This window comes from Pagrus major, chromosome 15, assembly GCF_040436345.1.
Source record: "Pagrus major chromosome 15, Pma_NU_1.0".
NCBI classification, from domain to species: domain Eukaryota; kingdom Metazoa; phylum Chordata; class Actinopteri; order Spariformes; family Sparidae; genus Pagrus; species Pagrus major.
Window position 1 is genome coordinate 30,506,475 of NC_133229.1, and position 13,971 is coordinate 30,520,445.

Sequence of the window (13,971 nt, forward strand, 5' to 3'; positions counted from 1 at the left end):
AAGTCCTCCCCGTGGCGAACAAGACTGACATGTTTGACGTTAATGACGTGTTGACATCCATGTCACTGTTGTGTTATCTAATGACAAACACCTCGCGGCTCCCGGCCACCGTGCTCCCCGCTCATGTTTGTGACAGCACTTTTACGCCATCGGCCGCGGCGGGCCTCAGATCGCGGCCTTCGACGTATTGAAAATTCAATCTGACACTCAGCGCGGGAACGATCCGCCCAGAGGTTCGTTCATTGACCCGTTAATCAGTTCCTGGAAAACACCGGGCCGGTGTGTTACTCAGTGACAGTACAGGGTCGGTTCTGTTCGGGGGAGTCAGCTGAATTTGGTTTGGTTTTCCCTACAGTGCCAAACAGAACTGAACCGGGCCAAAGACTCTTTACTAATGTCAGCTGAAGTCACTGATTCACACAGAATTTAACAAAGTAGAAACGTCCTAATTTTGATAGAAACTTCTTTATTTGTTTTTGTCCAACAGAAATAATTCTGTCTTGATTCGAGTGATTGTTAAACTTTTTGTTGAAGAGAAAACTTGATGGACTTCTCAGCTTGTGTTGTTGTTATTGATGGTTGTTTCCCTGATGGACGTGAACGAGGACATCGTTCTCTTCTTCAGAGAAAAACACTATAATAAGCTGAAGTTGTGGACTTCACTGAGCACGGAGTAGCAGTCACATTTCACTTATTACGTGTTGAAAGTCCGGACAGTTGACTGATTTAAACCCAGTGCTCATAGCCCGACTTGTGTTTCGTCAGTTAAATGCTTTTATTGTGAAGCTGCAGCTGAAGGAAATGTTCAGTTTCCATTCGCAGTAAATTAACACAGTGCTCAACAGATAGTGAGCCGCAAAAAGCTGGTTTACCAGGTAACAGCGATGTGTCTCGAGCTCATCAGTTGGTGGGAGGATTTCGTCACCGCAGAGAGGTAGGGGCTGACCACACCAGCCTATGGTGATAAAAGCTCAACACTCACCAGTAACATTCAGTGTGCAGACGATCTGCTCCAACCAAGTGGACTTTCTGTCTCCGTTATGAGAGTTTCCATGTGATAAAGCTCAGGATGGACCAACACAGCCAGAACAAGCTTCTCCTTGATTTTCTTCTGGCCTCGGTTGCCTGAGAGATTTTCAACTTGAAGCGTTGGAGCGGGTCGCATAAAAAAAGGCAAAGTGGTCTGAAAAAGGAGCCGGCGCTCAGAACAAAACATTATATGGACACTCGCCCTTACATGACAAGATAAGACAAACAATCCTGCAAATATATTTTTTGTTTTCTTTCATGGATTGTTTAAGATTCAATAAACTTAATCGTGACAGAAAATGAAATAAGGTTAGGGTCTAAAAACAACATAAAATTATACCCCCATGAAACACTCAGTGGTGACATCTATTTGGCCTCAGTTAAAGGCACGGTCTCTGCATACACTGTACTTGGTCTTAAGACATATCGCTGCAAAGGTTTCATGAAGAAGTGACTCTTGAGATTGAAGCAGCAAAGGTCCAGATAAGTTTACTTTCAGGTGCAACTCAGCGAGTCGTGCAGCCTTTCATCATCTCACAAACCGAACAGGAAAAAGAAGTAGTTCACGGTCAGTGGGATGAACCAATTCAATCCAATGCGATCAAGCAGAAGTTTTGTATTCTACCAGGTACAGAAAACTATATTTTTCGTAAAAGACGTCGGTGTCTCATGTTCGTATCACAGACACAAGTTATAAGTTTGTAGTTTTGGGGCTCATGCTAAGATATCTCAGGTGATTCATTCTCACAAAGCTTCACAAGAGATCTCATTGTGTTCCCTCGTCTGATGTCTTTGTTGTACCTAGATTAGAGAATGTTTCACCGGTTCGTAGAAAAGGATTTGTTGCCCTTAAATCAACTTGTGTGCCAGCAGCTCGTTAAATAATGATGTTGAGCCTTTAAAAAAAACAAAAACATTTTACAGGCTCTGTTTTGTCTCAGTTGATGGAAGAGGAGTTATTGATGTGTGTCCTCAGTGACCTCGTTCAATTAAACTAACAGCAGTCAAGTCCCTCTGATTAAATCTGCTCCTCTGCCTGCACATCAGAGCACGCAGCTGTTGTTTAAAACCGCCCTCGTCAAGTCACACTGATGCTACATCGTGACGCCGCCCAACGACGCGTCTTCATGTGTTGCATCGTGCATCAGATACATCACTTCCTGCTTTGACTTAGACATCGAACCTCTGGATCTGCTCTGTGGACCAAAAACAATAGAGAGGAAACAACCCCACCATGTTTAAGAGCACAAAAAGGTTGTGACAGGGAGGGCTGCTAACTTACTGCTCGAGAAGAGATGATGTTAAAACTTAATAAGACACAGAAGACAAAATATTCATGCAGGTTTTTGCAGAACAAGAATGTCGTGATCAGATATCTTCCCCAAAAACTCATTTACAAAGTGAAATATATAATTCTGATCCAGAATTAAAACACAAAAACACTCAAACATCCAAGTTTAATTTTGAACATCAACAAAAATCCAAAACCCAAAGCCAGGCTGGAAAAAACCTGCAAATATTCATGCTGGAGAAGCTGAAACCAGTCAAGTGTTTTGCCTTAAAGAGATACTCAAAGGTAATTGATTATTAAAGCGGTTCTTCTTTTTCTGTCAATCAATTAATCGACTAATCATTGTGGTGCTGAACTTACCAGACTGTTAGGTGCTTAATGATTCATACTTACTAAAAGTTTTTGTATCGGTCCAACAGATCTCCTCAGCTGGCAGCCACAACACGGCTGTAGTGTGATCGTTTGCAACCGTTGAAAACAATTCCTGCAGAGTCTCATCATGAAGTCATTCGTCATCCTGTAGCAACTATCGCAAGACAGTGCGATGTCTCCACGAGTGAGACTTGGGTTTCTTGTTACAAAAAGGTTTATCTCTGTAAGAGTCGTCTCTGTAACGCAGTGTTAATTTCGTTAACTAAAACTGTAACAAAAAATGTTCGTCGACTACCTTTTTTCCGTGACTAAGACGAGCTAAACAGAGATCTGTCATAATACAAACTATGACGAAATGTTTGCAATGACGAGAAAGGACGGGACTGAAATGTAAAATGTTCAGATCAAACGTGAAGGAAGTATTCGCGTTCCGTTACTCGCACGAGTTTGAACGCAGGGTTATCCGTCTCAGCTGAGTGTCAGCTTCTTAATAGGTTAAAATCAATAACTAGTAACTGTGACCAGGAAGTAGACGTAGACTGAATTAATCTGTCGTACCACATCAGTATGAACCCGAAACAAAGAGATTTCTCTGTGATCTGACTGCAGTAAATGGATCATAATGCTTCATCAGGTCTGTCGGCCGGACGACAAGCAAACAACTTTGAAAAGTTACATTTTGACTAAAATGTTTTGAGTTGTTGTCGATGAAACTAGACTAAAATGTGACTAAAACTAATAAACATTTTCGTTTAAAGGCTAAATCTAAAATAGCTCTTAAATTAACACGGCTGTAATGTTGTCGGACAATCATAATAACAAAATAATAACGAGATGAACGAGTGAGAAGAAGAAATGATCTCACATGGAAACCATTGATCCACCCTCAGCTCCTACAGACCGTCACTGAGCAGATTATTACCTGCTCAGGGTTTCAGACCAGATCAGCCTAGAAAGCTAAAATGAAATCCTCTAGAAGTTTCCATTATCTCCCCATCGAGTCTGAAACATTTTAATGAAACACCTGTAAAAAAGAGGTACATTTACTCTTCTGTCTGGACCGTAAAGCTTCCTCCACTGTTCCTGAGGCAGAAATACATATACGTCGAAGAGGTTTGACGGAGCTCAGACCGCCGTCTTAGACCTTAAACCGACATAACATGAAACAAAACAAGAATGATCCCATCAGCTTCAGTTCAAGTCCCCCAAAGTCCATTATGACAGGGTGATCGGGTTAAAGGCCATTAATCCTAAAGACAAACATAAACGCAGAGAAGCTGCAGATTAGAGAGGACGAGGAAACGGCTCAGGAGGGAGCAGATGGAGAAACCGGTGTGTTTGGTTAAAACATGAAGCGACCTCTGATTTTATTTTTGTTTCTGGGATTATTCGACTCGAGTACGGTGGAGCAGAATCATCCAGACGTTTGCATTTGGCCTTTAAAAAAAATGAAATATTAACAAAATTCAAGTACAAACAGAACAGAGCCTCCAGCAGCTTTTCTGAAAAACTTAAAAACATTACTGGAGAACGTGTCGACACACTGATTTTCTACAGCCTCCAAAATGATGCTTAAAAGCCTGTGAAGCTTTAAAACCAAATTATATAATCAACTTGTGCGAAGATTATTGGACAACCTGTGGCAGCCCACAACAAGAGCATGCTAACAGTAACGCTTCACACCGGCGATTCAGAGTTCCTCCATTTAAACACAACAGCATGCATCGTATCGTATCGCATCGTATCGTATCGTATCGTATCGTATCGTATCGCATCGTATCGTATCGTATCGTATCGTAAACTCGTAGTGATTGTTTTCTGCTTGTTATAAAGAAAAGGAGCATACTGCATTGAAACACCAGTTTTTGTCTGTTTGGAGGAACATGTGGACCTCACCACACCTCTTTATACCAACAAGAATCAGAACACAGTGCACTTGGATGTGAATGCCAAAACTGAGTTCAGGTGTACAGGCTTCAGAAAAAAAGCAAAAGGGCACTTTTATTTGATAATTGTAAATTTTAAATTCTGAAAATGTTTTTGTCCTTTTAAAGTCAGTTTTGCAAACGATTATAATTTATTCTGCACAATTTAACTTTATTAAAACTCAGTGATTGAACAGTAAAAGTTAATACTTTTTAAAGTTAAAGCATTGAACTGAAGTGAGGAGGAGCAGGCTTATTATCTCTGATGTTTTACACATTTTGTTGACGGTTATTGTTTCTGATAAGTGTTTTAAATTGATGCTCGTCTACAAACATGTTCATCTGTGTTTAATGTCGCAGTATAACATCTTAGTTTGGTTGGAAAACAAGACTTTTCCTCTGCAGAATGTCTCCATGATGATTCTGTGTTTTCCTTGTGAAGCGATTGAACATTTGCAGTTGATTCAGTGGAAAGCGAGAGGATCACGTTCACTAATCCTGCTCTGTTTGTTTGTGTTGTGTTTGTGTTTGTGTGTGTGTGTGTGTTCAGTTTGTGCGGCATCATTCCAGGTCTGAGCAGTGTGCTGCTGCCTCGCATGAACCCGTTCGTCCTGATCAACATGGCGGGAGCTCTCTCCCTCTGCATCACCTACATGCTCATAGAAATCAAGTAAGAGTTAATCTCCGTCTCGCAGCTGCTTAATCCAAAAAATTCTTAAAACCAACACGTTAAAAAAAACCTTGGCTGCTTCCTGAGTTTAGTGATGTCAAGTTTCCATCGCTGCTGCTGGAAAACTCCTTCTTACTAATTTAAACTGTCCCGATCTTTATCTGCTCTCAACTTAAAATGTGTCCTGATGCAAGAACACTCCAGGAGGGAACATGCAGATACGAGACGGGAAATGAAACTCAGATTTCCTTTTGAATCATTTAGATGTCTGATGATAAAAATACAAGTATGATGGAGTTTCCCCGACAGTCCACATTAAGACCAAATCATCCTGCTTGAAACCTTAAAAATAAGACTAAGAATTAAAAGTCTTATGTCATGTTTCTGCAAAACTTTCCAGCTGTTTTTTTATCGTCTGTTTTATTTTTTTTAAATATAACCCATGTTGCTCTGTGTGTGTATGTGTGTGTGTGTGTGTGTGTGTGTGTGTGTGTGTGTGTGTGTGTGTGTGTGCTCAGTAACTATAACGCGGTGGACACGGCGTCGGCGGTCGCCATCGCCCTCATGACCTTCGGCACCATGTATCCCATGAGCGTCTACAGCGGCAAAGTGCTGCTGCAGGTGAGACTAATAAGCTTCAGGTCGTGATGATGATAATGATAAAACTTTATTGACATTCACAGAACTTTTCACAGCGAGCAGGTAGAGTGATTATTTTGTTTGTCTCGTGTCTCGTTCACAGACGACGCCGTCACACATCATCGGCCAACTGGACAAACTGCTCAGAGAGGTGAGGGGCTGATATCTGGGATTGATTTCACGTGTGTGTTTTGTGATCGACTGCTGTCTTTAAGCGCTAAAGCTTCGATCTACTGTGATAAATCTCCTCTTGATGTCGTCCACAAGTAACGTGAAACCTGATGTGTGTTTATTCAACATATAAAGTCATAATCATCATAATTGGTCATTAAAACACACTTCTGATCTAAATAATGACAGAAATCTTCATGAATATGTCCATCAGTATCAACAGACAACCACCTCGGAAAGTTTATGACTTGGTTGGTTAATGTTTCCTCTGTGTGTCCAATCAGGTGTCGACTCTTGACGGCGTGCTGGAGGTTCGCAACGAGCACTTCTGGACCGTCGGCTTCGGATCTCTGGTACGTTTCTGAGCCAGAGAACTTCCTCAAAGAGAGGACCGACTCTGACTGTTGTTTCAGCCAAACACTCAACACTCCTTTACATCTGCACAGCTGCTGTATCATAATCTGTTAATGACCACAGAGAGCCTCCATTATCAGAACCAAACGTGAGGGTGTGATACGAGCTACAGCAGGACACACTGTAGAGAGCAGGGTGTGAATCTTTGGCGGACTCACACTTTGATACGATCCGCTTCTGATTCTCGGGCGTCCTGTTTGATTCACAGTCGATTGTCGATTCAAACTATTTTCAGTCTTTTGCTCCAGTTAAGATAAACGATCTGCAGCCTCTTTATTCTTAAAAGTTAACAGCACTCATTAATTGATTAATGAAGTCCAGCAGGGTATATGAGATTTATTTTCTTTCTCGTTGGTTTAACGTGTTGAACGCTGTGTTGTGTGTTGTGTGTTTGTTAGCTCGTTAGCGGTCGTCAGCCGGTCTCGTCTCGTGACGGCGTCACAAGTGTTCACCAACATGTTTCCTGCTTAATGTTCGTCTTACAAAGGTAATAATCCAGTCGTTACATGAAAGAAACGCTTGCAGCTGCTGCCTTGTTTAAAGATGAACTTCAAGATAACTTGAAGGCGAAAACTGTTTTAAATTCCAACAAAAATAGCCGAGCTGCTGAGAAACGATCCAGTCGTCATCGACACCCATCACGTACAACACAGTGTTAATAATACAGGCGAGTAAAACAGAAGCGACAACAGAGAGCGATCAGCTGCCTTTTTTCTTATCTTTGACTTAAAGTGACGTTCACGATGATGACGGCCAGACTTGCACGCATGCCGATATCTTTAAAGTGGATTCATGACCGATAACCCTCATGCGCGAACCATACGTGACAGAAACAGTAAAGTCCTCCCAAAGTTTCATAAATCATGTTTTCATGAGCTCGTGTCTTATTAAGAAACAGCCTCCTGGCTCCCGACGTCGTTCGCATCCTGAATGAGGTAATAATCAGACATTCAGACACAAGATTCACATTTAAATTAACGAGTTTCCATCACACCAGCTGACACACTGAGCACCGGGTCTCCTCTTCACCTGCCTCAGCGCTCAGAGTTATTTCACATGTGATCACGATCTCGTCTCTCCTTAAATCCTCCCGACCTCCTGTTAGTTTGTTCGTTTGCGTCGTCTCAGTGTTTGTTTCTAGATTTCTCTCTCCGCTTCTTCCTCCCTCTCTTCTCATTCGTCGGTTCGGAGCGACGATCTGCAGGGATTTGTTCACCCAGACGAGAAGAAGGAACAAGTCATTCATGCGGAGATATTCTCTCTCCCTCCTTCTCCGGTGTTTTTTTTTTTGGAGGGGACGCTGATGTTGTTGTTGTCGTCGTCTGTGTTTCACGTTGTTGTAGCGACAGCAAACAAGCCCAGCTGGCCTTCAGGACGGCTGAGGTCCTCGAAACAAACACGAGAACACACACACACACACACACACACAGACACACACACACACACACACACACACCAACATCTCTCTGCTCTTTCTGCAGAAACACTGCTGTCAGAGAGGAACACAAACTATTAATTACAGCTAATTTAACAGAAGATTTGTCGGCCCTGAAGGTTAATTACTGATGGAAATAGCCGTCTTACCTGCCCTCGTTCTGTGAGACTGAAAGCTGAAGAGTCGTCTGTCAGTCGAGTTAAAGTTTGTTTGTTTGCTGTGATTTACTTTTTGGCAGCTTTTCTTGTAATTGTAGAAACAGTCCCGCAGGTCGACACCAACACACCCCGAGAACATACACATGTTCTTTAAGCAGCTTTTATGATTAATTGTCAGCCACAATAATGTAAATTAAAGTAAATAAAACATAATTATTTTAATCGTATTTAAAGCCGGGGGAAAGGATGTTGTGAGTATTTAATGATGAAGCTCAGAAAAGACGTGAATAAAGAATAAAGACGTGAACGTGCAGGTACATGTTGGAAAGGAACACGTTTCATTTTTCACAATAAAAGTCGCCTCTTATTTTGTAATGTGCACGTTTTCATCATGAAGCAGCAAAATCAGCAAATGTAACTTTTTAAATTCAGATTTTTTAGCTCGCTAGCAAACAACGCAGACTTCTGACTCTTCCTCTCTACATCTGAACACAAACATCTGAACTTTCTCCTCCTCACAGCTTCAAACAGCCTCGTTACTTTAGTTTGATGCATTTGAGGTGAATTATGGATTATTTTTATTTCCCAACATCACCAGACTGATGTCGACCTATCAGAGCACATCACGCACGGCAGACGCAGCGAGACGAAACAAAGACGTAAAAGGCGTAAACAGACAGAGAGGGAGGCTGGAATGGGGAGAAAAGGCGTGTTAGTGTCTCGTATCTGCAGAGAGTTTCTTATTTTCTCTCTTTGTTGCTGCTCGGGACGCTTTACCAACCCAACATGTGGCTGTTTGACGTCCTGGGAATGAGACTCAACAACCAACTATCTTTGTGGTGCGTTCAGGAACAGCTGGGACAAATCCTACTGACTCTACCTTAACTTTAATAGTCTTTGAATTATATTAATATGACGTGAGCTTCAGTTAGCTTTGACCACAAATGTCCTTCAGAGGGAGACTTTTTACTCTGATACTCTGAGTACATTTCATTTATCGTCACTTTTGTTAAATCTCCATATTGATTCAACTTGTTAAACTTTGTTTTACTAAACAGAGATTCATTTTTAATGCTGCAGCGGAGCTCTGGTTCATTTTTAATCTGCATCTACTTGTTTTTATTCCTGGTTTTGCTGAACTCTGATTAGAATTAGATTAAAGAGATTAAATGAATCTTTGTTGGTCCATTGCAGCCAAAAACATTGTGAAAGGTGCAGCTCTCAGATCAGTAAACTCAGTGTTCATTTCAAAGATAAGTCATTCTTCGATGCAGCTGCGGTTTTTAATGTGCTTAACTTGTATCCACCTTCAGGCCAATAAAAGGGAGAAACAGGGTTTTATCCTTAAATTTAATTCTGAGCTTTTCTTGAACAAATAAGTTAGATAACATTTAAACATCCAGGACACGTAAAGACGAACACGTTCTCGTTTTAACTTTAAACACGCAACCCTCTGACGGTTCTGCCTCATCGTTTTACGTAACAAAATGAGCCCGTGTACGTCGTCGGGTCCAAATTTAGCACATGAATATTTCACATGGTTTTAAAATCATGATTGTTTATTATGTCTGACAACGTTTATTGGACGTGTTTACGTCTGTTTATGAAACAGTGAATTGGTGGAATGACGTGTCGCCTGTGTGTCTCATGCAAATGAATCCCTCTGTTTGAATCACTGATGTTACTCAGTGTGTGTGTGTGTGTGTGTGTGTGTGTGTGTGTGTGTGTGTGTCGTGCCTCCTGCTGCCTGCAGGTGGAGCAGCGTCCTGTGTTTACATCGGCCCTGATGCTGCGTTTATTGCTGTTGTTATTTATGTTATCGATGCTGCTGCTGTTGTCGTCGCTGATGTTGCTGCAGTTACACAACTGTTGGTTGTTGGCCCACCGCTAACAGAGCAGCTGTCCAAACTGATTTGACCCCTCTGACTGCACTCCTGCCCCACGGGGGGACTCACTGTGTGTGTCTGTGTTTGTGTGTGGATGTGTGTGTGTGTCTGTGTGTGTGTCTGTCTGTCTGTGTGTGTGTGTGTGTGTGTGTGTGTGTGTGTGTGTGTGTGTGTGCGCTCCCTGTCCTCTCGAGGTCTGAATATTCCCGTGAGGACGGTAAAATTAGCAAACAAGGACAAAATGAAGAGCTCAGTTGAGTGTTTAAGGTCAGACTGTGACGTGCGGCTGACTGTTGAGGTGAGGAAGACTCTGATGAAGGTCGCTGACGCGTTTGTTTTAGTTTTTTTAAAGAAACCGTCGGACTGTTTGTTGATAAAAGAAAAACATCAGGACTGAACAATTAAGTTCAGTTTGAGCTGCGTAGAAAACATCATCATTATTCTGTGCTCGGCCCGTTTTCACCTGCTTTTGTTTAATAAAAGTTTGTTGCTTTAACTGATGATTTTAAAAAATGTATAAAACCTCATAATTTAATGATTATATTCTCTTGATTCATCAGTTGAAGTCGAATATTCTTGATGATTGGCTTTGATTCCCCTTCAAGAAGTTAGCATGTAGCTCTGTAGACGCAGAACAACTATTGAATCCAACAACTTGATTTTGATGCTTTCAGGAAATAATTCTCTTAAATTGTAAAAAGCTGTTACCATATTGGAAAATAACTATATTTATAGAGCACCTTTAAAACAGAGTTTACAAAGTGTTGTGACGGACGAAGGACGTGGGGAAGGCCACAGCGCGAGGCCATACGTCACAACAGTATCCACGTCTGCTCACTCTGTCAGCCCAGATCAGTTTTTTAACATCTCAGATTGTTTCCAGGTTGATTTTAAGAAGTCTGAACAGCAGACTGAACTCTTTTTTACAAATCTGATCCAAACAACAGTCGGAGGTGGTTTCAAATCAGATTTCTGCTCACGTGTCTCAGTCCGGACACTTCATAACAGATTTCACAGCGTCTTTTGTGTCGCTTGGCTGCGATCGTGCTGCTGAGCTGAATCCAGACGAGCAGAACCGTGAGCAGACGACAACAAGTCTGTGGAGTTCGCTCTCCGCTCCGGGATTTGAGTGGTGATTTGTTTGGAGAGCGAGATGCTTCGTCACCAGCGTTACCATGGCAACCCATGCAAACATGATGTCTGAACCTGAAAATCCAATCGGATCACTTGTAAATAAACTGGGGGACGGTCTGATTGTGAGCTGCTGTGTGAACATAACTTAAGTAACTTAACTTCTGACCTCAGTGAAAGTCTTTTCCCGTCAGCTGAATCTTCTGTGTGAGATTCCTCAAATGCTTTTCTGCATTTTGTTTTGTGTTAGCACGTTTCGTTAGCACTGCTCTGTAGCATCGCTTCTGTATCTTTGTCTTTCCTCCTTCATTTGCTTCACTGCTGCTGCTCCTGTCGACCAAAACCAGTCGCAGAGGCTCTGCTGCCGACATCTTTAATAATATACACATACATATTATCACACCGTGACAAAACGGAGCGGACGAGACGTGATCCGTTCAGAAAGCTCAGCTGACATCGATGTATCGGTCCAGCAGATACTTATTGAACAATCGATATCTTGATCTTTTTAAAGGTTCATGTATTAATTCTTTCCTTCCTCCTCCCCTCCCGCCCTCACCCCTCCACCCCCCTCTCCACCTTTGCGTTTCAGGCCGGCTCCGCCCACGTTCGTATCCGCCGTGACGCCAACGAGCAGCTGGTTCTGGCTCACGTCACCAACCGCCTGCTGCCGCTCGTCTCCACGCTGACGGTCCAGATCTTTAAAGACGACTGGACGCGACCTCTCCTCACCGGGACGCTCTCCTCCACCTCCGTCCCCCCGATGGGTCCCGCTGAAGGTTACTCCGCCCTCTCCTCCTCCTCGCTGCCGCCTCTGCTGATGTCCTCGGGAGGAGAGCTGGACCCGCTGACCTCCACGCCCTCCAAACCCACCAGCCCTCCTCCAGAGTTCGCCTTCGACACGCCGGGGAGGAACATGCAGCCGATGGTGCTTCCCGCCCCGGGACACCACGCCCACAGGCCCTACGGAGGCCTGGGACTCGGCTACGGAGCGTCTCCCTACGCAGGGATGCTGAATCAGGGGCTGGCGCGGCCCGGCGGCGGGCTGGGACTCGGTGTGCAGGGTCTGGGTGCAGGGTACGGACTGGGCGTGCCTTCCTCTCAGAGCTACAGGACTGCCTACGGAGGGGCGCCGGCTCCGCTCCGGTTTGGAACCAGCAACCCTCTGGCTTCACAGTCGCAGTACAGACAATACCGACCCTGATTGTACCGAACTGGAACTCTTAAGAAACTTTGGTCCAAGATGGAGGTAAAGTTTCTGCTCGGCTCAGATATTCAAACGTCTGAGGAGATTTATTTGGACGCGTGACAACACGATGGAAACTTTAGAGGGTGAAGATGATTCTTTGAAGGTTTGATGGAAAGTTTCGTCTGATGGTAGAAAAGAGACGGTGTGTATTTATATTGGGACCAAGAGGTCGACTGGTTGGATCCAGTGTGTTTGAGACTCTCGTTAGACTGCGAGGAAACATCGTCAAACATTCCTGACGAGAGGAAATTTAGTTCCAGCGTTACATTTTTTGAATTTCAGGCATTTAAAGGAAACTATAGAAAAAAGAGGTGACGTTAATGTTTCGGACCAAATCGAGGGAGAAATTTCTACTGTAGTGATTTAATCATCTGCTCCAAAGTGTTGCCTTAAAGTGTTTTACGGCCGCACGACCTGCAAACATAAAGATATTGTATTTAAAACCAAAACTTGTTCGTTTTCATTTGTAAGTAAAAGTCTTTGGTTTCGCTCCTTCTGTTGTGTTTTCACTTGATTGTAAGTTTGTGGATAAAACTACGTTTCTTCATGTCAGGACGAACATCTAGTGTCGCCAGAGCAGCTGCTGAGGACAAACCTGCACAGTCTCGACGCGAACAAGGCGGCAACGCAGATTTACGAGGCATTAAAATGATGCTTAACGCCGACCAAGCAGGACAGAGACTGGCAGGAATCACCGGGTTCATCCGGTCCGTGACGATGTATTAACGTCAAAACACCAAAGTTACAAACACACTAACCAGTCGAGGCGGCGGTGGACCAGCAGCCTCCGGGTTTTGCAAAGTAAAATCGCTGTTTTTATCAAAGCAGTCTGGTGGATTTGAAGAGAAAACAGAAAGCTAGAAAATCCAACATTTCCAGCAGTCTGTCTGTGCAGGGAGCAGACTGTTACCTTCGTCACGCTGTTGTTTAAAACACGATGATGACGAACAGAAACGATCAACAGGTCTGTTATCTCATGATGCCACGTGACGGCTGTTTCGCACAGCGTGACTGATTGATGCCTTTATCTTTGCGAAAACTTCAAAAAAATCGACCTCATTGATTTCCATGAAGAGGACCGTCTGGTGTTCTGCACTGGGGGGGAACATCTGACTGGTGTTTTTTAATCTGAACTCTGGCTGAGTGTCGTAAAATCTCTGTAATTCATTTCACAGGTCACAGCTTTCTGGTGCCTTTCTCAGATTTAAGGAATCAAAAAGACGTAAAAATGTCGAATTGTTACAGAAGAACTGAGAAATAAAACTTTGGTAACTTCACTCAGACACTCAGCCGTCATGATGAGACGTGTTCCCTGTATGTTTATCTGAAAGGATCAACCAGGACTCTTTTATTAAAAAACATGTGATGACAGTTTGTGTCCAGCTTCTTTCTCATCATTTCAAAATCATCCGACTAAAGAAATGTTCTGCTTTTGTGTGCTGTGTTGGTTTGTTTTCATATCACCAGACTCCCTTAACAAATGTAGTGATTTTAAGAGTTGGTGAGTGAGTTGAGAAACTTAACAAACTTTGTGAAACGGCTACGACAACTTCTGAATCATTGATGCCTTCTTGTAAATTCAGCATTAAATGTAATACATG

The 13,971-nt window shown here is 43.0% G+C and overlaps 1 protein-coding gene across 1 annotated transcript in view; it reads left to right on the forward strand.

Annotated features, from left to right (window-relative positions):
- slc30a6 (solute carrier family 30 member 6) overlaps positions 1–13,741 on the forward strand; it is a 62,240-nt gene extending 48,499 nt beyond the window's left edge. Inside the window, exons 11-15 of the mRNA XM_073482201.1 lie at positions 5,168–5,287; positions 5,806–5,908; positions 6,030–6,077; positions 6,382–6,450; positions 11,714–13,741. Coding sequence (XP_073338302.1) covers positions 5,168–5,287; positions 5,806–5,908; positions 6,030–6,077; positions 6,382–6,450; positions 11,714–12,325 — 952 coding nt within the window. The 3' untranslated portion in view covers positions 12,326–13,741. The remainder of the gene's footprint in view (positions 1–5,167; positions 5,288–5,805; positions 5,909–6,029; positions 6,078–6,381; positions 6,451–11,713) is intronic.
- Positions 13,742–13,971: the final 230 nt, after the last annotated feature.